We start from the raw sequence: 20,825 nt of genomic DNA on the forward strand, positions 1-20,825 counted from the left end.
GGGGGAGGAGTCGGTGGTGGGGCCCGGGAGGCCTCGGACGACGCCGGGCCCGACTGTCCCTTCGGCCGCCGTCGCCGCCGGCCACCAGGTGGGTCAACGGCGGCTTCCCCGCGGGGTTTCCCCCCTCCTCCTCCTCCTCCTCCTCCTCCTCCTCCTCGCTGTCCTCCCTTTGCTTCCTCTCATTCACTCAGTCGTATTGGTTGAGCGCCTCCTCTGTGCCGAGCGCTTGAAACGTCCAGTCGGGCCACCGAGACCAGTCCTGCCCGACCACGGGCTCCCGGGCGTCTCTCCCTCCGCCGCACCTCGCTTTTCACTCCTTCTTAACAATAATAAGATCCATGAGAAGGTTGGTGGGTGTTAAAGCGCTTACTCGGGGCCGAGCACCGTTCTCAGCGCCGGAGACGAGGTCATCGGCTGGTTCCCGTGGGCCCCCCCCCCCCCCGGGGGGCTCACCGTCTGAACCCCCATTGTACAGATGAGGCAGTCGAGGCCCAGAGAAGTGAAGGGACTGGCCCAGAGTCACGCGGCTGACGAGCGGCAGAGCCGGGATTTGAACCCACGACCTCTGACCCCCAAGCCCGGGCTCTTATCACTAAGCCACACTGCTTTAATAATAAGGTTGGTATTTGTTAAGCGCTTCCTATGTGCAGAGCACTGTTCTAAGCGCCGGGGGAGAGACAGGGGAATCAGGTTGTCCCACGTGAGGCTCACCGTTAATCCCCGTTTGACAGATGAGGTAACTGAGGCACAGAGAAGTGAAGTGACTTGCCCACAGTCACACAGCTGACAAGGGGCAGAGCCGGGAGTCGAACCCATGACCTCTGACTCCCAAGCCCGGGTTCTTTCCACTGAGCCACGCTGCTTCCCCACTGCTTTCTCTCCCTCCACTCGTCCGTTACACCTCACTTTTCACTCATTCTTAATAATAATAATATTATGCTAATGTTGGTATTTGTTAAGCGCTTACTCTGTGCCAGACACTGTTCTAAGCACTGGGGCAGAGACGAGGTAATCAGGTTGCCCCACGTAGGGCGCACCGTCTTCAGCCCCATTTTACAGATGAGGTCACCGAGGCCCAGAGAAGTGAAATGGCTCGCCCGAGGTCACACGGCTGACGAGCGGCAGAGCCGGGATTTGAACCCACGACCTCTGACTCCCAAGCCCGGGGTCTTACCACTAAAGCCACACTGCTTTCTCTCCCTCCACTCGTCCGCTACACCTCACTTTTCACTCATTCTTAATAATAATAATATTATGATAATGTTGGTATTTGTTAAGCGCTTACTCTGTGCCAAGCACTGTTCTAAGCACTGGGGCAGAGACGAGGTAATCAGGTTGCCCCACGTAGGGCGCACCGTCTTCAGCCCCATTTTACAGATGAGGTCGCTGAGGCCCCGAGAAGTGAAGAGTCTTCATCCCCATTTTACAGATGAGGTCACCGAGGCCCAGAGAAGTGAAATGGCTCGCCCGAGGTCACCCGGCTGACGAGCGGCAGAGCCGGGATTAGAACCCACGACCTCCAACTCCCCAGCCCGGGCTCTTCGCACTGAGCCACGCTTGCTTCTCAAACCGACTTACTGTGCCTCTCCTGTCTCCCACCTCCAACCCCTTGGGCCTTTCTCCTGCCTGGCACCTCCTCCCCGCCCCCAAATAATAATAATGTTGGTATTTGTTAAGCGCTTGCTATGTGCAGAGCACTGTTCTAAGCGCTGGGGTAGCTCCAGGGTCATCTAGGTTGTCCCACGTGAGGCTCCCAGTTAATCCCCATTTTACAGATGAGGGAACCGAGGCACAGAGAAGTGACTTGCCCACAGTCACACAGCTGACAAGTGGCAGAGCCGGGATCTGCCAGGCCACAACCGTCCTCCTCGTCAGGCGCCCTCCCGGACATTTTTAATTCACTTTTACCTCTCTTTCTCCCACCCTGCTTTCGTCCCCCGCGGCGAGCACCTTGTGCCCATCGTGCCCTCTCCCAACCATCTGCAGTGCCTCTGTTCGTATCGACATAATTCGCTCAGTCGTATTTATTGAGCGCTCAAAGTGTGCAGAGCACTGGACCGAGCGCTTGGAAAGTACAAGCAGTTCTAGAGGGAAAGCTGGGATTGGTGTCCGGAGTTTTGACTTCTGTATTTCCCCCCCAATACTCGTATGTACTACATGAAGTCATTCTGAGATGGGGTGAACTGTAACCTGAGGGAGGGAACTGGATCGATATCGGCTTCACTTTCTCTTTTCAGTAGTAGTCGCGGAGATAGGAGTAATAGCTTAACTTTTACTGAGCACCCAGTGGGTGCTATGCGCTCGGGAAAAATAAAACGAGCAAGTGACGCAATTTAAGATAAGGTGACTACCAGTCGATGATGGTTTCTGCAAGGGGGAAAGGGGGCTGTTGCTTTTAAAAATAATTGTAGACTTAATGTACACACCCTGTTGCTTAAGCACTTACTCATCACCCTGTCCACCATTCCTTATTCCTCCTATCTCTAAATCACTTTAATGTCTGTCACCCCCGCTAGATCATAAGCTCATCGAAGGCTGGGGTCGTCTCTTCAAATTCCACTGTACTCTTCTGAGCTTTTAGTACAGTGCTCTGCACCCAGTAAGCGCTCGGGAAATACGATTGAATGAATGAATGAGTGCTCTGCCCACTGAGGTGCTCATTAAGTACGTTTGCTCTGTCCGCAGAGGGAATCGGGCAGCCACTGGGGTTTCTGAAGAGAGGAATGGGATGGTAGTGATAATTATGATATTTGTTAAGCATTATTACGTGCCAAGCGTTATACTAAGCGTTGGGGTAAATACAAGATAATCAGGTCCCACGTGGGGCTCACGGTAGAAATAGAGATTGAATCTCCATTTTGCCGGGGAGGGAATTGAGGCCCAGAGAAGTTGTGACGTGCCCAAGGTTACGCAGCGGGAAAGTGGCGGAGCTGGGATTAGAACCCAGATCCTCCGATCCCCAGGCCTGAGCTCTCTCTAGTAGGCCACGCTGCTCCCCTATTCCAGTGGCCCATTGGCAGCGGGGAGAACCACATAGGATGGAATCTGGAGAAGAAAAGGAAACTGTTGCCGCCTTGTTGGAGCTAGTGGCCGGCCACAGAATGGGGAAGCGGTTGGGCCCTTGTGTGTGGGGCCTGGATTGTTTGTTTGGATTTTGGGCTTTGGAGCCCACGGCACGGTAGGCCGGCACTGCGCCGGGCTGGCGTCGGTCTCCTGAGAACGAGCTCCCAGTCAAACCCGAGGGGGCTGAGCATCGGGGCGGGTCGTTGACGCGGCTCCACGAGAGGAAGGCGGGCCTGGGGTTGGCGCGGCCGATGCTCGTGGCCTCCGGTCCCCGGGGTGGGGTCCCCGGCAGTCAGGCCAGCCGGCCGGTACCCCTCGGACCTGTCTCTGGGATGGGACGAGGGGCTGGCCGCGTCCTGGAATCTGGAAAGGTGTGTTTCTTTGTACTGCGAGAGAGGCCTCTTTCCCACCTCCTTCCGGACTCCGGGAACACCACCTTCTGGAGCCGGTGAACCAAGCTTTGGTGAGGCTCGAGGCTCAGTGACGCTATCGCCGCAGACGGGTGTCCCCCCGCCCAGCTGCCGGTGAGTGCAGCCTCGCTGCCTCTTTGTGGGGAGAGACGGCTTCACGGGTGACTCGTTAGGTGCCAGAATCAGAAACCCCGCTGGGTATCATCAGGGTCTCAGTGAGTCGCTCAGCCTTGCCGGCTGACGGGGTCAGGCCTGGTTCATGCTCTTCGAACTGCATTTTGCTTTCTCTCTGCAGCGAGAAGGTCACGTGGGTAAGACCTTATTCCCCAGAGAAAATGCTCTTTCCAGAACTTCCCCATTAGGACCTCCCCTCTGATACTTTAGTTTCTGTTAGAGGAAGCCGGAAGAGTTCGGACTGACTTGGAGAACTCTATGGGTCTGTCCCGGAACCAGCCGATGGTACAACCGCCTCCGAGCAGCCTGCGGCCCAGAGTGTTCACGTAAGGGATAAGCGGGTCCCCGTTCGCTTCTCCTGCGTTCCGGTGCCTTTGCTTCTCCCGAATGACGGGGATGCTCATCCTCCCCGCCCCCTCCCCGGGGACCAGATCCTCCCCTCTTGGCAACCGGAAGAAGGAACCCGTTGGCCCCACCTGGGCCAGCCCCAGGGGAGGAGGAGGAGGGAAGACACCCCACAGGGGAAAATGGAGCCGACCCCTTCTCTGGTCCCCCACCAGCTCCCATGTGGAATCTCACACCTCCACTATGAGAAGGGCCCAGGGTAGGCAGCGGGTGGGAAGTTTTCGCTCTCTCCGCTCCCTCAAAGGGAGGGGGGCCGGCCGTGCCTACGGGCAGCGACCGACCCTCTGGCGCAGCAAAGGGAGAGGGGCCGGGAGAGGGTCGAGGGGCTCTTGGAAGGGAAGAACACTCAGCAGAGGGACCCGGGGAGCTTCTCAGATGAAACTAGAGGGGTGAAAGGGTTGGCTGGAAGCCCAGCAAGTTTCCGGAGCTCCCACGCCGGCTGGCGCAATCGAGAACTCAAGGCCGGCATTCCTGAAGCGCCCAGGATGCCCGCCGAGGACACCCAGTACCAACTCTGCCAACGATCCGGTCTGAGATCTTCAGTCGGATATCTCTGGCGATCCTGCCAAGTTGCTTGGGGTGAGATGGAGACCTGCTGCAGGCCTGGGAGAGGCAGAAGCACAGCCTGCCCCTGCACAGACGGGCCTGGGGGCCATTGTCCTGCCTGCAGGGAAGTCTGTGGCTGAGGGGGCCGAAGGCCCCCAGGCATAGGGAAGAGGTGTAAAAGGGGCCACCTGCTTGCGCCACAACCACCCACAACGTGGCTCGGGACCAGCTGGGCGGGCGCTGAGCGGAGTCCCTGGCCGGTGGCAGCGGCGGGGCCCAGGGTGGGGAGGGGCGGACTGGCGGGGCAGTGCTTTAACAGGGAAATGCTGCCAACTCACCCTTCCTGACCCGCCTAAGCCCTGGGAAATGCCAGTGACTGAACTAGTAAAGCCATATGTCTCTGTTCTCATGCTGGAGAGATTCCCGGGAACAGGTGGGCTGAGGAAAACTCCTGGTCCCCCCTCTCCCCATTTCCCTCCCCATCTGCCTGTCCCATCGCAGCCACCCATCGCAGCACCTTGCCCATGTCTCTCGGGCCCAGAACCTCGGCTTCATCCTCGACGCCTCCCCCTCTTTCAATCCCCATGTCTGTTCAGACACCAGATCCCCCCAGTTTTTCCTCCGCAGCATTTTCTTGATAAGCCTCTTCCTCTCCATCCAAGTGGCCACTACCCTGATAGAGACACTTGTCAGACTCGGGCCTGACGACTGCATCAGCCTCTTTGCTCGTCTCCCTATCTCCAGTCTCTTCTCATCTCCAGCCTGTACTTCACTCTGCTGCTTGGATCATTTTTCTGAAAGATCATCCTGGGTACATCTCCCCACCCCTCCAAAACCTCCAGTGGTTGGTTGTCCGTTTATCACCGTATCAAGCGGACACTCCTGACCTCTGGCTTGAAAGATTGTCCATCAGCTCTCTCCCTCTACTTATATGGTGCTTATACTTAATAATAATTGATATAATTCTTCTTACCATCCAGTGTATTTGAGCGTTTACTGTGTGCAGAGCACTGAACTAAGCGCTTGGGAGAGTACAATATAACAAGGTCGGGAGACAGGTTCCCTGCCCACGAAAGAGCTTATGGTTTTGAGGGGGAGGCAGATATTAAAATAAATTACGGATAGGTACATAAGTGCTCTGGGGTGAATAAAGGGTACAAATCTAAGTGCAAGGGCAACCCAAGAAGGGAGAGAGAGAAGGGAAAATGAGGGCTTAGGTAGGGAAGGCCTCTTGGCGCAGAAGTAATTTTAATAAGGCTTGGAAAATGGGGAGAGTGATGGTCTGTCAGACATGAGGGGGGAGGGAGTTCCAGACCAGAGGCAGGATGTGGGCAAGGGGTCGGCTGTGAGAAAGGTGAGATCCAGTTACAGCGAGTAGGTTGGCGTCAGAGGAGCAAGGTGAGCGTACTGGGCTGTAATAGGAAATCACTGAGGTAGGAGGGGGCAAAGGTGGCTGAGTGCTTTAAAGCCAAGGGTGAGGAGTTTCTGTTTGACGTGGAGGTGGATGGGCAACCACGGGAGGTTCTTGAGGAGTTGGGGAAATATGAACTGAGTTTTTTTTAGAAAAATCATCCAGGCTGCAGAAGGAAGTATGGACCAGAGTAGGGAGAGACGGGCGATAGGGAGGTTGCAAGGAGGCAGATGCAGTAGTCAAGGAAGGATAGGATGATTGCTTGGACTTGTGTATCAAGCAATGTTTTAAGCTCTGGGGTAGATACAAGTTAATCAAGTCGGAAACAGTCCCCGTCCCACGTGGGGAGGGAGAACGGGTATCGAATCTCTGTTGTAGAGTTGAAGAAACTGAGGCACAGAGAAGTTAAATGACTTAACCCAAAGTCACAAAGGAGGCAAAAGGCAGAACTGGGATTAGAACCTAGTTCCTCTGACTCCCAGGGCCAGGCTCTCTCCACTAGGCCACGTTGCTTCCCAGTGCTGAGCACTTAGTACGGTGCCCTTCCCATAGAAAGTGCTCAGTAAGTACCGTTGACTGATATCCTTGCTCGCCCGCTTGGTTCCTCTCCCCCTGCAGCCCAGCTCACCCACTTTGCTCCTCTCCCCCTGCGGCCCAGCGCGCCTGCTTTGCTGTTCTCCAGCTATCCTTCTAGCTAACCACTTCACCACTTTGGTGTCACCTAAGCCCTTACGAACTCACAACCCCCCATAATACTGAAATAGCTTTAAGTATATACCCTACCACTTCCTCAAATTGGTAATTTGAGTGTCTGCTTCCCCTATTAGGCTGCAAACTCCCTGAGGGCAGTCAGCATTTCTGCAGTCTGTGTTGTGCCCTGGCTGCTGGCCAGCAGTGGCCTGGGACGGGGGGCTCCTCGGCGTTAGATTTGGGAGCTCGGCTTCCTCCGGTCGGTTGGCTAGTTGGACTCCTGGCCTAGTGGATAGAGCACAGACCTGGGAGTCAGAAGAACCTGGGCTCTAATCCTAACTCTGCCAAGTGTCTGCTGTGCGACCTTGGGCAAGTCACTTCTGGGCCTCAGTTATCTCAACTGTAAAAAGGGGATTAAGACCGTGAGCCCCACGTGGGACAGGGACTGGGTCCGACCCGATCAGCTTGTATCTACCCCATCGCTTAGTTGAGGGCCTCGGCACAGTGAGTCGTGAGTGATCGTGGGGCGGGCTAGCTGGGAGAGGAGGCCACAGTAGCTCCATTCCCTGAGCTGGATTAGACCCGTTGTCTTTGTGGGCTTGGCGTGGCGGCAGTCCATCCGAGTCCAGGGAGTTCTGGGAGGCCCAGAATAGCGGTCTGGACCTCTGCCCTCCAGGAGTCGTCCACTCTGGTGCCGCGACAGGACCGGAACCCGGGGACTCTGGGGCCTGGATTGGGCCGGTTTGGGGCGCAACCGACCAGCCCCGGGCTAGGCGGGAGACTGTGATGCTGCTGGACTCTCCATTTAATAATAATATTGGCATTTATTAAGCGCTTACTATGTGCCGAGCACTGTTCTAGGCCCTGGGGTAGATACAGGGTAATCAGGTTGTCCCACGTGAGGCTCACAGTCTTAATCCCCCTTTTCCAGATGAAGTAACTGAGGCACCGAGAAGTGAAGTGACTTGCCCAAAGTCACACGGCTGACAGGTGACGGAGCCGGGAGTAGAACCCGTGACCTCTGACTCCTAAGCCCGGGCTCTTGCCACTGAGCCACGCTGCTTCTCGGTGACAGTGGGGCAGGGCGGGTGGGGCAGAGAGCAGTGCTGGATTAGAGGGTAGTGGGCCTGAGAGTCAGAAGGAGCTGGGTTCTAATCCTGGTTCCGCCACTTGTCTGCTGTGTGGTCTTGGGCAAGTCACTTCACTTCTCTGTGCCTCAGTTCCCTCATCTGTAAAATGGTATTTAAGACTGCGAGTCCTATGTAGGACAGGCACTGTGTCCGACCTGATTATCTTGTTTCTATCCCAGTGCTTAGAACGGTACCTGACACATAGTAAGCGCTTAACAAATACCACAATTATAATTATTAAATATCTTTCCCCGATCTCCATTTGCTAGGAGCCGAGGGGCCGCCCTCTCCCCTCCCGGCAGTCTTTGGGGGTCTCACCAAAGACTGGGATATGCTGAGAGGGGGGCTAGGTGCACCGTGCCAAGGCTACGTGGGTGGAGGCTAGACCAGTTTGGCCATCCTTCCTGTCAGAGCAGGGCAGCCATTTCCAGGAGGCGCTTGCTGACTGGCCCCGCTGCAATCTGGACACCGGGCTGGCTTGTCCGGCCTGGCACGGTGTGAGGTGCCCTTGGCGTCCACCTGGGGAAGCCATCTGTTCCATTTCCATCCCTCCCCGTCCTGCTGTGACTGGGGGAACCCGTGGCTGGTGGCCGGGCAGCGTCTGGCCGCCCTCCCGGTCTGCCGACACCTCAGTCGCCGGCTCCAAGCCTGTGGGCGGGCTACGGGCGGATGTTATGATTGGCTCCAGTCGCTGTCCGGAGGCCGAGGGCCTCCTCCCTGTGCCTGCTCTCTCTCTCCTCTCTCTGAGCTGCCGTTGTTCCCTTCCCCAAGCTTGCTGGGGAATCAGCCCCCAGCCTGGCTCCGGACCAGCCCTGGGGCAGAGTGTACAGGTGGCCTCACAGAACCCTCCGGGGGTTGGGGGCTTCCCCAGCTTCCAGAGTGGAGCATCCCCCGATCAGACTGTGAGCCCATCATTGAGCAGGGATTGTCCCTATCTGTTGCCGAATTGTACATTCCAAGCGCCTAGTACAGTGCTCTGCACCTAGTAAGCGCTCAATAAATTCGATTGAATGAATGAATGAATGAAAGTCGAGGGGGATTTTGAGATTGCCCTGGATGCTTGATGATCTCTGTTCGGGAGCAGCCTGTGGCCTGCGAGGCAGCGGAGGCGGAGCAGGAGGCCAGATTATGAGCCAGATTGAGCGGGGTGGAAGGCAGGGCGAGAGCCAGAGGGTCTGCGGCCGCTTCCCCCATTCCCCCAGGGGAGGCTGGCAGGGCTCGGGAGGGCGGCTCTCTGGTTTCTGGCTGGGCACAGCCCCAGGGTCACGGTTCAGTCCCAGTGGCTACACTGATAGTCTGTGCCAAGGAGAGGGCATTTATAAAGCGACTTGGGCTTTCAGTTCTCTGTCCCTGTGTCTGTTTGTTTCCGGCCAGATGACGGAGTGGAGCCGGGCCTCCCATTGGAGTTTTGGCCATGACGGCCCTTTTCCAGTGGGCCAGAGAGCAGTGGCGACGTCTGGTCTCCCCCGCCGCCGGCCGGGGGGATAGAGAGAGATCGTACAGCTACTCGTCTCTGCTGGCGTGCGGTCGCCCCCCACCGCCCCCCTCCGGCAAGCACAGGGTGGTCGTTCCGCGCCTGCCCCGCTCTCAGGGGGGTCACGAGAGCATGCTCGACTTCTACATGGACAATCGAATCCGGACCACCAAGTACACCCTCCTCAACTTTGTGCCCAGGAATCTCTTTGAGCAGTTTCACAGGTGGGTGGAAACCTTCCTCTGACTTCCTTCATTCTCGAGTGGTTGCTGATGATTTTGGAGTTGGCTCTGGATGCCGGAGCCGGGGGCAGGACCTTGGTAGTGCCGGGGATTCCCACTCTGGTGGCAGGGTCTCAGGTTTCCTGGACAACTAATCCCTAGGCGCTGCCTCTCTGTCCCTCTGGCCCAGCCCTCTAAGCTCTTTTGTCTTGCAAGTGAAGTGTGCCTTAGCCTAAGCCCCCTTCCTCCTCCACCTTGGAGCATTAGCCTTTTCTGGAGACAGGGGACCGGGATCAGCCGGGAGCGGAGTGGAGGGTTGGGAATCCCATGCTCTCTGAGCCACCCTCTTCCCGTTGCTGCCTGCTGTCTGTCTTGTACGGCCTTATCTCCGACTGGTCCCTGAGGACAGCGAGAAGGGCGGCTGCTGGGTCACCAAAAATGACCTCGATCCACTTAGCGTGTTTTCAGGTTACTCTAAGGGAGCCATGTTCCAGCATATGCGAGGCTCAGTTTGCCATGAAGTGTGGGCAGCGTCCACATCACCTTTCTTCCAGAATGAACATAACATGTGGGTCTTGTGGAAGTGATCTTGGACACTACCGGAGGGTGTCGAGGCTATGGGGAGGAGGTGAGGCGGCCCGGCCTATTTCCAGGGTCGAGGTCGGGGCCTCGGAGGGTGTGTTGTCGCATTTTGGAAAGGTCCTGCGGAGCCGTTTGTGCAACTTTGCAGTGAGGTTACCTGTCCGTACTCCCAAAGTCAGGCTATCCACCCAGTGGTGCACAGGAATCCCAAGCAGCTGGAGTTGGTGGCGGGTGAAACGCTTTCCCAGAAGGCAGAGTTGGGCGCTGGAAGCTTTGTGTCCACCCACCGTCCCATCTATTGGGAGGGTCTCAGATGGAGCTTGAACTTCTCCGTTTTTCAGAGAGATCTTAATTCCGGGCATGTCGCCCTCCGGCCTGAGTGGCAAGAGGCTGCCTACGTTTTATTTCAGGGCTGCCAATCTGTACTTCCTATTCTTGGCGGTGCTGAACTGGGTGCCACTGGTGGAGGCTTTCCAGAAGGAAATCACCATGCTGCCGTTAGTGGTGGTCCTCACCATCATCGCCATTAAAGACGGCCTGGAAGACTATCGGAAATACACCATCGACAAAAAGATCAACAACCTGCTCACCAGGGTGTACTGCAGGTGACGGGAGAACCGGGCTGAGGCGGGGGGAGTCGGGGACCGAAGCCGGGCACCTGCCAGTTGCCAACATCTAGCTGAAACGTGCCCTTCGCCATACTGCCCCGTGTCCCTGTGGGGCCCTCTCCTCCCACCCCCACCGTGGGGAGGTACTGGCAGGAGGGTGCGCCTCCTCCAGGGGCCGACTGCTCCTTCAGTGGCAATACGCATTTCAGGACCCAGCGGCAGTACGTGGCCCGGCGCTGGAAGGACGTCAGGGTCGGAGATTTGGTTCGCCTGTCCTGTAATGAGCTCGTCCCTGCAGACCTGCTGCTGCTGTCCTCCTCCGACCCGGACGGGCTGTGCCACGTCGAGACCTCGGGCCTGGATGGGGAGAGCAGCCTGAAGCAGAGGCTGGTGGTGCGAGGCTGTTCAGAGCCGGTAAGGCCCTGCCCAGGCCCTCTCCCCAAGTGCCCCATCTCACCTGGGTAGCAGGTGTCATGGGCCCGTCGGGAGTCATGGATGCCAGTTGGTCACCCGCATGGTTCCTGGCCAGGAGGTTCCGGATCTTAGCCTGCCGTGTCCCCTCGCTGTGGGGCTGTGGGGCTGGGGACCTGCAGATGGGAGGGATTGGGCTCGCCGGGGGGCAGTGAGTGGGGGTCCTGCTGCCCGAGTCATCCCTCAGTTTCCCCGTGGTGGCCCCATCACCTTCCCCAGCAGAAGCGGGCAGACCGTCCCGCCGCGGAGCCCCGGCCTAGCCCCATCCTCTGGGTGAACTCTGGGGACCGACGTGGGTGCATGTTTGTCCCCCGACTTAGGACTCTGAAGTCAATCCCGAGACCTTTTTTGGTCGGATAGAATGTGAAAGTCCCAATGCTGACCTCAACAGATTCCGCGGTTACCTGTGAGTCACCCCGAGGTGGTTCTGGAGGGAGTGGGGTTCTTGGGGGTGGGCTGAGGGATATAGGCTCCAGGGGGCATTATGGTGGACTGCAGTTTGACCCAGCTGTTCCTCAACATCTCGCAGGCTCAGTGCCCATCCTTGGGGCTCTGGAGCCTGGTATTTAGTCTATCCAATCGATCAATGGTATTTCTCGAATGCCTACTGGGGGCTGAGCACTGTTCTAGGTGTTTGAGAGAAAATGATCCCATAGACAGTCCCGGCCCACAAGGAGCGCACAGAAGGATATTAAATTATTGATTAGAGGAATGGGAGAGTATAGGGGAAATGCACATAAGTACAGTGTGGGACTCGGGGGGGGGGCGGAATACCCTGTGCTGAAAGGCTGTGGATTCAGGTGCCTAGAGAGGGTGCCTAGAAATGGGGGTTTTGTCAGGGAAAACTTCTTAGCAGCTGGTTTGGAATGTCCACCCAATCACTTTGAGTGGTCTCCGTGGACTGAGCTTCACGACTCCGAGGTCACTGGGGTGGAGGGTGGACCAGCCGTGGCTACGGTTGTTAAACTAGATTTACCAGCCGAAGTCTCTATGGGCCAGCTCTCGGTTTCGAGTCGAGCCACCACCCAACGTTCCCGAGCCGAGGGGCAGGACACCGATGGGAGAGCAGCCCCGGGGCTGCGTGGCCCCACCGCCGCTCTGCCCGTGGGGTTGAAGCAGCCGCGTCGTTCTGTCTGGCAGAGAGCACGCCACCCGGGAACGAGTGGGTCTCAGCAAAGATAATCTGCTGCTGCGGGGCTGCACTCTCCGAAACACCGAGGCGGCCGTCGGCATCGTGGTCTATGCAGGTGGGTCAGGCCTCTCACTGTCACCATCACCAAGAGCGAATGGCTGTGAGCAGGTGGGCACCTGGGAACATACACTAGCTGGAAAAGGCATGGCCCTTGCCCTTGAGAGAAGCTCCCTTGAGAAACAGTAAGGCCTAGTGGAAAGCGCCTGGGCCTGGGAATCAGAGGACCTGTGTTCCGTATAATCCCGGCTCCGTCTCGTTTGCTGTGTGATCTTGAGAAAGTCACTTAACTTTTCTGTATCTCAGTTCTCTCATTTGCAAATTGGGGATTCAATACCTGTTCTTTTGGCTTTTTTTTTTGTTGTTGTTTTTTTAAAGGGTATTCATTAAGCACTTACTACGTGTCAGGCATTATATTAAGTACCGGGATAGATACAGAGTAATCAGGTTGGACGCAGTCCCTGTTCCACATAGGGCTCACAGTCTTAATCTCCGTTTTATAGATGAGGTGACAGAGGCACAGAGAAGTAAATTGCCCAAGGTCTCATAGCAGGCAAGTGGCAGAGCCGGGGTTAGAGCCCAGGTCCTTCTGACTCCCAGGCCTGTGCTCTATCCACCAGGCCACATTATTCTCCATCCTACTTAAACCGTGAGCCCCATGTGGGACCTGATGGTCTTATATCTACCCCAGCGTTTAGTACGCTGCTTGGCTCATAGTAAGCCCTTAACAAATACGACTATTATTAAGCTCCCAGACAAATTCAAACTGGCAAATAGAGAATATAAATGTACCCCATGAAAGGCTGAAGTAAGGGAATCATTAAAGAGTAAAGGAGCAGATCAGTAGTATTTGTTGAACAGCACCTACTCTGTGCAGAGCCCTCTGGACTTGGGAGGGTACAGAGGAGTTTAGTGGCCTGATGGTTGCCCTCGAGGAACTTAGAATTTAGTGAAGGGACGGGTAGCTCCCCACCACTCCCGACCGTGCTGAGGTGACTGGTGGGCTGGGAAAGCCCGAAAGGCAGGACTGGGCCAGGAAAGGGAAGACTGGCCCAGAAGGCAAGGGAATGGGGCCTGGGAGGCACAGGGAGAGCCTAGACAAGGGTTTGGTTCCTCTTAGTTCAGGTGATCAGGGGAAAGAGGAAATTCTGTCCTGAGAGGAAAACTCATTGTTTTCACGGCGCGCCCGATGCAGTCAGCCTACCGGGGTTGTGCCCCATCCCCACCTGACTGGCCTGCCTGGGTTCCTTGGGTTTGTGGGGCCAGTCGCGGTCGTGTCCGGTCACGGCCGTCCGGCTTGGGTTCTGCAGGCCACGAGACCAAAGCCATGCTGAACAACAGCGGGCCCCGCTACAAACGCAGTCGGCTGGAGCGGCGGGTCAACACGGACATACTGTGGTGTGTTCTGCTGCTGCTCCTCATGTGCCTCATCGGGGCTGTGGGTGAGTTGGGAGGGCCCTAGTCAGGTGAGGGAGTCTTGGCCGCTGGCCCCGTTGGGTGCTGCTCCTTCCCGCTGGTGGGGCGGAATTCCGTGGGCACCCGTTCCGTTGGTATAACAAAGAATCCCCCGCTGGCTGGTCCCCAAGTCCCCCCGGCCCCATCCTGTGCTCCGGTTGCGGCACCGGGCCTCTTGGGGGATTTGGGAAGGAAAGGGCCAAACCCCTCAGAGTGGGGGCGGGGATGGACCAGCGGCAGCGCCGCTTTCGCCCCATGTGATTGGGTTCGGTTCTCTGGCAAGGCCACGGAGTCTGGCTGAGCAGCTTCACGTCGTCACCCCCCTTCGCCGTCCCCGCGCCGGATGGGCAGCCCCTTTCTCCAGCCTCGGCGGCATTCCACATGTTCTGGACCATGATCATCCTCCTACAGGTAACGGTCGCCTTCGGGCCCTCCCGGTTTTCTGCCTCCTGGGCCGCGGTGGCCCCCCGGGACTCCCGGCCGGGACCAGTGGGGCTGCGGGGACTGCCTGCGACCTCTCAATTCCCCCGCTTACCGCCCCTGCAGGTCTTGATCCCCATTTCTCTGTACGTCTCCATCGAAATTGTCAAGCTGGGCCAGATCTACTTTATCCAGAGTGACGTTGACTTGTACCACGAGAAGACGGACTCGAACGTGCAGTGCCGGGCACTGAACATCACCGAGGACCTGGGGCAGATCCAGTACCTGTTCTCGGATAAGACCGGGACCCTGACCCAAAACAAGATGGTCTTCCGGCGCTGCAGCATTGCCGGCCAGGATTACTGCCACCGAGCGAATGGTCTGTGTGGGGCCCGAAAACAGTCTGACTGCGGGACGGCGGGGCGAGACGTCCCTCTCTCCTCCCCACCGCGTTCCCACTTCGGCATTCCCTGGTCCGGACGGTCTGGGCTTTGCAGTGGGGTGCTGGTCTCCTTTACCCTCTCTGTACCCTGCAGAGGGCATTCTCCTCACTGGTCCCTGCTCCCGAACGCCACCTTCTTCCGTGCCTGCTCCTTCAGGGGAACCCCGGGGTATTTTGGGGAGGAGAGAGATGGCAGTTGATTTCCCAGCCTGTGTCCGTGTATGTCCCCCAAGGAGTCCAAGGGCTGATCCCTGGCTGGGGTGTTCTTCCTCACTGCTGTCATGTGGGGAGGAGGGGAGGGCTCTCTTGGACCTCCATGCAGTGCTGTGTGGCTCTCCCCTAGCCAGGAGGCTGGAATCCTACCACGAGGCCGACTCCATGGATGAGGACTCGGCCGACTCCCCGAAGAGCCCGGCGGGTCAGGGGCCCGGCCCTGGGGGTGTCCACTCTCGCCCCACGACGGCGTTCAGCAGCCCCATTGTAAGTGCTGGGGGTGCCCGGAATCCTCCCGTGTCACTGGGGTCACTCGAGGCACCTGGAGCCCTTCCCAGCGGGAGGGGGGCGGGGAGCGGTAAGCAGCAGCCCGCTCCGAGGGCCCGCCCGTGAAGGGGTGGGATCCGGAGAGCTGTGCTCTTGGGCCGGGGCCAGGGAGGAGCGTGGGGGGAGTCCGGGATCACACGGCCGCAGGGGCCACCGGCACCGCCGCAACCCCCCTGACCTAGACGTTTGGTCCCCCGGAGTCCAGGAGACGGACGTGGTCCCGGACCCCGGCCTCTGGCAGGAGCTCAGCCAGGCTGCTTCCCAGTTGGCGTCCCGGCCGGGGGACGCTGACGATACTCAGTCCCCCAAGCCGATGCATGTTGTCGACTTCTTTCTGGCCATGGCCATTTGTAATACAGTAGTCGTCTCTGTGCCCGACCAGCCCCGGCAGAAGGTAAGAAAAGACTCTCTCGGGTGTGCGTCCTTGGGAGCCGGGAGGAGCCAGGGACTCGGCTGTCCAGAGGGAACACCGGGTGCACAGGGTGGTGTCCGTTCAGGGCGGTGGCCTGACCGAGCAGGGCAGGGGGTAGCCCACTGCGTGTTGTAAGGCTTGGGGCGGGAGGTTTGGAGGAGGCAGGGAGACCGGCGAAGGGGCCGACGCCACGGTATGCTCGGCGAGGAGAGAAAGAGGCGGATCGGGGTGAGCCGGTGGGATTTGGAAGGAGATGGCATAGGCGAATCGAGTGATCACCAAGAGTGGGGAATGACCCTGAGGTTACGGCGTCCGTGACGGGGAGGATGGCGGTTTTACTGCCTGAGAAGGGAAAGGGAGGAGGAAGAGTGGGGTAGGGGGAAGGAGGAGGAGGTCAGCTTGAGGCAGATTGAGTTTGAGGGGCCATGGAGGTGTTCCAGAGGCGAGAGGAGAAGAGGGAGTGCGAGTCAGATGAGCGGTTGGGTTCGGGGGGCAGATTTGGGAGTCCCCGGCATAGAGGTGGCAGTTGAGGCTGTGTGAGCAGATGGGCTTTTCCAATAGTGTGAGGGCAGAGTGAGAAGAGAAGATCCAGAACAGAGCCGGGGGGCGGGGGGGTAACACCCACAGTAAGAGGATGAGAGGAGGAAGAGGGACTGGCAGGCGAGACGGAGAAAGAGCGGTCAGAGGTGAGAGAATCGGGCTCGTCCCGGGTCAGCCTTGCCGAGGCCCGATAGAGTTTCCGGGGGTCGAGGGGAGGGCAGTCCGTGGCATCGGAGGATCTAAGATCACGGCGGATTGTCGCCGTCGATTCTTAGAAGGCCGGGGAGGCCCCCGCTGGGGCTGCCGCTGTGACTGTCGAGATCTCCGGTGTGAGCCGCGAGGAACCCGAGACCCCGCCGCTCCTGTCGTATCCATCGGTGTTCTTGTCTCTGCGCTTTTGGATTACCTCTCCTTGGGTATCTGCCACCACTTTCGCTGCCCCAACTTATCCTTAGTCTGGGAGCCCCTTGGGGCCTGGAACCCTGGCCTTGCTCTCGCCTGCGGATTCCTTTCTGGAGCTTAAGCCGTAGTAGGCATTTAATGAACTTGTGACTGTTACTAGTATCACTAGGCCTTTGCACTTGGCTCATAGGAGGCGACTGGTGATCTTAGACTGAAGCGAAGGGGCTGGAAACCCGACTGCAGTGGACCAAGGAGAGGCACCCCTTCCCCCTCTCTCCACCCACCAGCACACAGTAGACCTGAAATGGGCCGGGCCCAGCGGTCGGCCCGCACTGGGGCCTGAAGACGAGGCGGCCTGGGGCTGGAATGTGGCCACCACTGCCCCGGGCAGGTGGAAATCTGGGCCGATTTCCTCTGGGCCCAGACTCCTCCTTCCCTTTGGACGGGGGCATCCACCCCGTGGCTTCCTCTGCTGTGCGCTGAGTGAGGTGCCCCTGGTGGCAGGTGGGGCCGGGAGATTTACCCCTGCTTCTTCCCCACCCTCCCCCCTCCCTCCTGCCCTGTCATCCCCCACAGGTGAGACCGTCCTCGCAGGCAGGGCTGCCCGCCAAGTCCCTGGAGGAAATCAAAAACCTCTTCCAACGCCTCTCGGTCCGAAGGTCGAGCTCGCCGGTGCCACCCTCGGGGAAGGAGCCATCCGCCGGAGGCCCGGGCACCGGGGTTGGCAAACCGTCCCCGCTCGGCCCGGGGAAGTCGGGGTCCCCAGGCGCCGACTGCCCCGAGCCTCCCCCTGGCCAGCCCCCGGCCTCGGGCCTGTGCTACGAAGCAGAGAGCCCAGACGAGGCCGCGCTGGTGCACGCGGCGCGGGCCTACCGCTGTACCCTGCAGGCCCGGACCCCCGGGCAGGTCACCGTGAGCCTGGCGGCACTGGGGCCTCTGACCTTTCAACTCCTTCACGTTCTGCCCTTTGACTCGGTGAGGAAGAGGATGTCCGTCGTGGTCAGGCACCCCCTGTCCGACCACGTGGTTGTGTACACGAAGGGCGCGGATTCCACCATCATGGACCTGCTTTTGTCAGCCTGTGACGGTAGGTCGCTGGGGCCCCCTCCTCCCTATCGGTTCCTCCTCCCTCCAACCCCCAGACAGAAGGTTTTATTTTGTTAAGCGCTTACCGTGCCAGGCACTCTACTGACTGCTGGAGTAGATAAAAGAAAATTGGGTTAGACTCAATCCCTCTCCTGAATAGGGCTCACGGTCTTAATCCCCATTTTACAGATGAAGTGACTGAGGCCCAGAGAAGTCAAGTGACTTTCCCAAGGTCACACAGCAGACACGTGGCAGAGCTGGGATTAGAACCCAGGTCTTGAGACTCCCGGTCTCTTTGCACTGGGCCACGCTGCTTCTCTGACTCAAGGATGACGAGGATTATCCCGCTGCCTCCCCTGGAGCTGTCTCAGCCCTGGTCCCAGCTTGGGTGGGCTTAGTCCAGTGCCCGCTCCCAGAAAGCTAGGATCCTGACTGGAATTTCAGTCTGAAAGGCTCCTGTGGTGCTTGAGAGTTTTCTCAAGGACTGCCCCGGAGGCGGCCTGCCCTCGTCGGATGGCGGGGTTGGGTCGGAAGGGCCGAGACCACTGGAATCTCTTCCTCTTGGCTCATCCCTCTCAGCGGGCGATGGTCCCGGGCAGCAGCAGATGGCGGTCAGAGAGCAGACCCAGAGGCACCTAGACGACTATGCCCGCAGGGGCCTGCGCACCCTGTGCCTCGCCAAGAAGGTGAGCCGCCTCCGCGCTCTCGGCAGCCCGGTTGCGGGCCCCCACCCGACCAGACTCGGAGCTGTAGGATATGGTGCCGTGGGGCACCGTCGGGGCTGGGACGACCCTTTCCGCGGGTCCATCTGCCCGGGCCGCCTCCTTCCCTTGGGGAGGGCCCGGGTCCTCAGCTGGCGAGTAAGCGTCTCTGCCCTCAGCTCCCAGAACCATGGGGACAAGGTGGGGGCAGTCCAAAGCGGGTCCCAGGGTCGGGGCCCGTGGCCTTGGGCTGGGCATGATTGGAACAGGGGCATCACCTGAGGCAGGAGGTAGGGGTGACCATGACAACCCCTCTCCCTCCTCCTCCCTCTTCCCATCCCCGACCTCTTCTGTCCCCTACCTTCTGAAGGTGCTGAGCGACGCAGAGTATGCGCAGTGGCTAGAGCGTCATTCGGTAGCCGAGACCAGCATTGAAGAGCGGGAGCAGCTACTCCTGGAGTCCGCCGTCAGGCTGGAGAAGGGGCTCACCCTGCTCGGTGGGTGGCTGGAGGGCAGGTGGAGACCCAGAAACCAGAACCCTGGAGACGTGGCGGGGCCGGGAGCTGGAGCGTATTGGGAGGGGGAGGGACGAGGGGGAGGATTCCTGCTCCCCTCCTGCCCTCCCTGCCCCTGCCTCTGCCCTTTCCCCTTGGCCCCAGGCCGGCCCAGTGGTCCTGGAGGCCCTTTCTGTGTGGCTCCGCACACCTGCCCTGCCTGACCCTGTCTGTGCCTTGGTGTCACAGGGGCTACGGGCATTGAGGATCGCCTGCAGGAGGGGGTTCCCGAGACCATCGAGGCCTTGCGGAGAGCGGGAATCCGCATCTGGATGTTAACCGGGGACAAGCAGGAGACCGCCATGAACATCGCTTACGCCTGCCGCCTCCTGGAACGGGACGACAGGGTGTTCGTCCTCAGCACGCAGAGCTCGGTGAGTGGATGGACGCGGGGGTTTAAGGGAGGGAAGGATTTGCCTGTGGCCCAAGCTCCCTCTCACTGGGCCCCCGTTCCCCGGGGAGGATCAATGATCCTCCCAGCCGAGGGTGGACGGTGCGGCCCCCGGGCCCGTGAGCGGCCGTATTCAAACGTGGTGAGGGTGACTTTGGGCAGCGCCCAGATTCTGATTCTTCAAACTGATGTTTTGGGGCCTCTGTCCTTAGGTACGGCCTCTGGGCATTTCCGGGGAGGGAGGTCTGACGGCAGGGCCGGGAGCGGGGACGTGCCGACCTCCCCGCTCCACCACGTGTCCCCAATCCAGGATGCCTGCGCCCTGCTGCTGAGCTCCATCCTGGAGGAGCTGGCGGGTCTCCCCGGCGTGAGACCGGCTGCCGGGCTGGTCGTGGATGGGCGGACGCTGGAACTGGCGCTGCAGGAGGGGCTGCAGAGTCGATTCTTGGCCCTGACCGGCCGCTGCCGCGCCGTGGTCTGCTGTCGGGCCGCGCCGCTGCAGAAGAGCCAGGTGGTCAAACTGGTGCGCAGCTCTCTCCACGTCATGACCCTGGCCGTCGGTCAGTCTGCTGGGGAGCCCGGCGGGATGGGACCGGACGGGCGAGGGGGTCCAGGGGATGGGTTCAGCTGCGACTCCTTGCTCTGGAGTCTGGCTGCTGGGCACACAGTGATTCCCTAACAGTCGCAACCTTCTTTCCTTCTTCCCTGTCCTCCCCCTCCGGTCTCTCCCCCACTGCCCCGGTCCTCTGCCGCAAAGGGGATGGCGCCAACGATGTCAGCATGATCCAGGTGGCAGATATTGGCGTCGGGATTTCAGGCCAAGAGGGCATGCAGGTAGTGTAGGTAGTATGTCCCGGGAGGGTTGCGGGGGTATTCCGGCCACACAGTCTGACCCACTCCCACACAAGCCACCTCACTGACCCGCTGAGTTTAGGGTGGCCGCCTGGTCCTGGCTGGGCCCTGTTGGTCGGTTGGGAAGGCCCATGGAAGAGGCCGGGAACGGGACCTGGGGATTCAGAGGGATGCGGGGCAAGTAGTTAACCTGCTATGGGTCGTCTCCACGGAGAGATGGCCGCCCTGGACCTCGCCGACCGCCTTCCCTCCCCCGCAGGCCGTGATGGCCAGCGACTTTGCCGTGTCGCGGTTCAGGGACCTCCGCAAGCTACTGCTGGTCCACGGCCACTGGTGCTACATGCGGCTGGCCAACATGGTCCTCTACTTCTTCTACAAGAATGTGGTACGGTTGCCCCGGGGGAGAGGCCAGGGAGGCAGCGGCGGGTGCATGGGCTCTTCTGATGTAAGGGTGTCCCCGGGCCGGGCTGCAGATGGACTCTGCTGCGGCCCCTGCTGGACCCCTTCCCGGCCAAAGGCGCCCAGGGCATCGAGCTACTGTCTTGGCCCGTGGTTGGTCGAGCTATACCGTCCTCCCTCTCCCCCTGCGGCCGGGCGTTTGGGAGGTTGGTTCCTGACCGTTGCCCCTCCTCGCTCTGCCTCTCGGACCCCCGCTG

The 20,825-nt window shown here is 59.4% G+C and overlaps 1 protein-coding gene across 2 annotated transcripts in view; it reads left to right on the forward strand.

The window, feature by feature from the left end:
* ATP10D (ATPase phospholipid transporting 10D (putative)) overlaps positions 1 to 20,825 on the forward strand; it is a 27,559-nt gene continuing 6,734 nt past the window's right edge. The window contains exons 1-18 of one of the 2 annotated variants that reach the window (XM_029076577.2): positions 1 to 88; positions 9,204 to 9,527; positions 10,517 to 10,711; positions 10,924 to 11,128; positions 11,506 to 11,591; positions 12,326 to 12,432; positions 13,685 to 13,816; positions 14,113 to 14,240; positions 14,376 to 14,628; positions 15,035 to 15,171; positions 15,437 to 15,625; positions 17,162 to 17,672; positions 18,251 to 18,357; positions 18,743 to 18,869; positions 19,116 to 19,300; positions 19,628 to 19,877; positions 20,075 to 20,151; positions 20,429 to 20,554. In XM_029076577.2, the coding sequence (XP_028932410.1) occupies positions 9,244 to 9,527; positions 10,517 to 10,711; positions 10,924 to 11,128; positions 11,506 to 11,591; positions 12,326 to 12,432; positions 13,685 to 13,816; positions 14,113 to 14,240; positions 14,376 to 14,628; positions 15,035 to 15,171; positions 15,437 to 15,625; positions 17,162 to 17,672; positions 18,251 to 18,357; positions 18,743 to 18,869; positions 19,116 to 19,300; positions 19,628 to 19,877; positions 20,075 to 20,151; positions 20,429 to 20,554 (3,099 nt within the window). In that variant the 5' untranslated portion in view covers positions 1 to 88; positions 9,204 to 9,243. Of the gene's footprint in view, positions 89 to 3,868; positions 3,974 to 9,203; positions 9,528 to 10,516; positions 10,712 to 10,923; positions 11,129 to 11,505; positions 11,592 to 12,325; positions 12,433 to 13,684; positions 13,817 to 14,112; positions 14,241 to 14,375; positions 14,629 to 15,034; positions 15,172 to 15,436; positions 15,626 to 17,161; positions 17,673 to 18,250; positions 18,358 to 18,742; positions 18,870 to 19,115; positions 19,301 to 19,627; positions 19,878 to 20,074; positions 20,152 to 20,428; positions 20,555 to 20,825 lie in introns of those variants that run through there. The other variant, XM_029076578.2, reaches the window with a different exon arrangement.

The sequence above is a fragment of the Ornithorhynchus anatinus genome, chromosome 12 (genome assembly GCF_004115215.2).
Source record: "Ornithorhynchus anatinus isolate Pmale09 chromosome 12, mOrnAna1.pri.v4, whole genome shotgun sequence".
Classification (NCBI taxonomy): Eukaryota; Metazoa; Chordata; class Mammalia; order Monotremata; family Ornithorhynchidae; genus Ornithorhynchus; species Ornithorhynchus anatinus.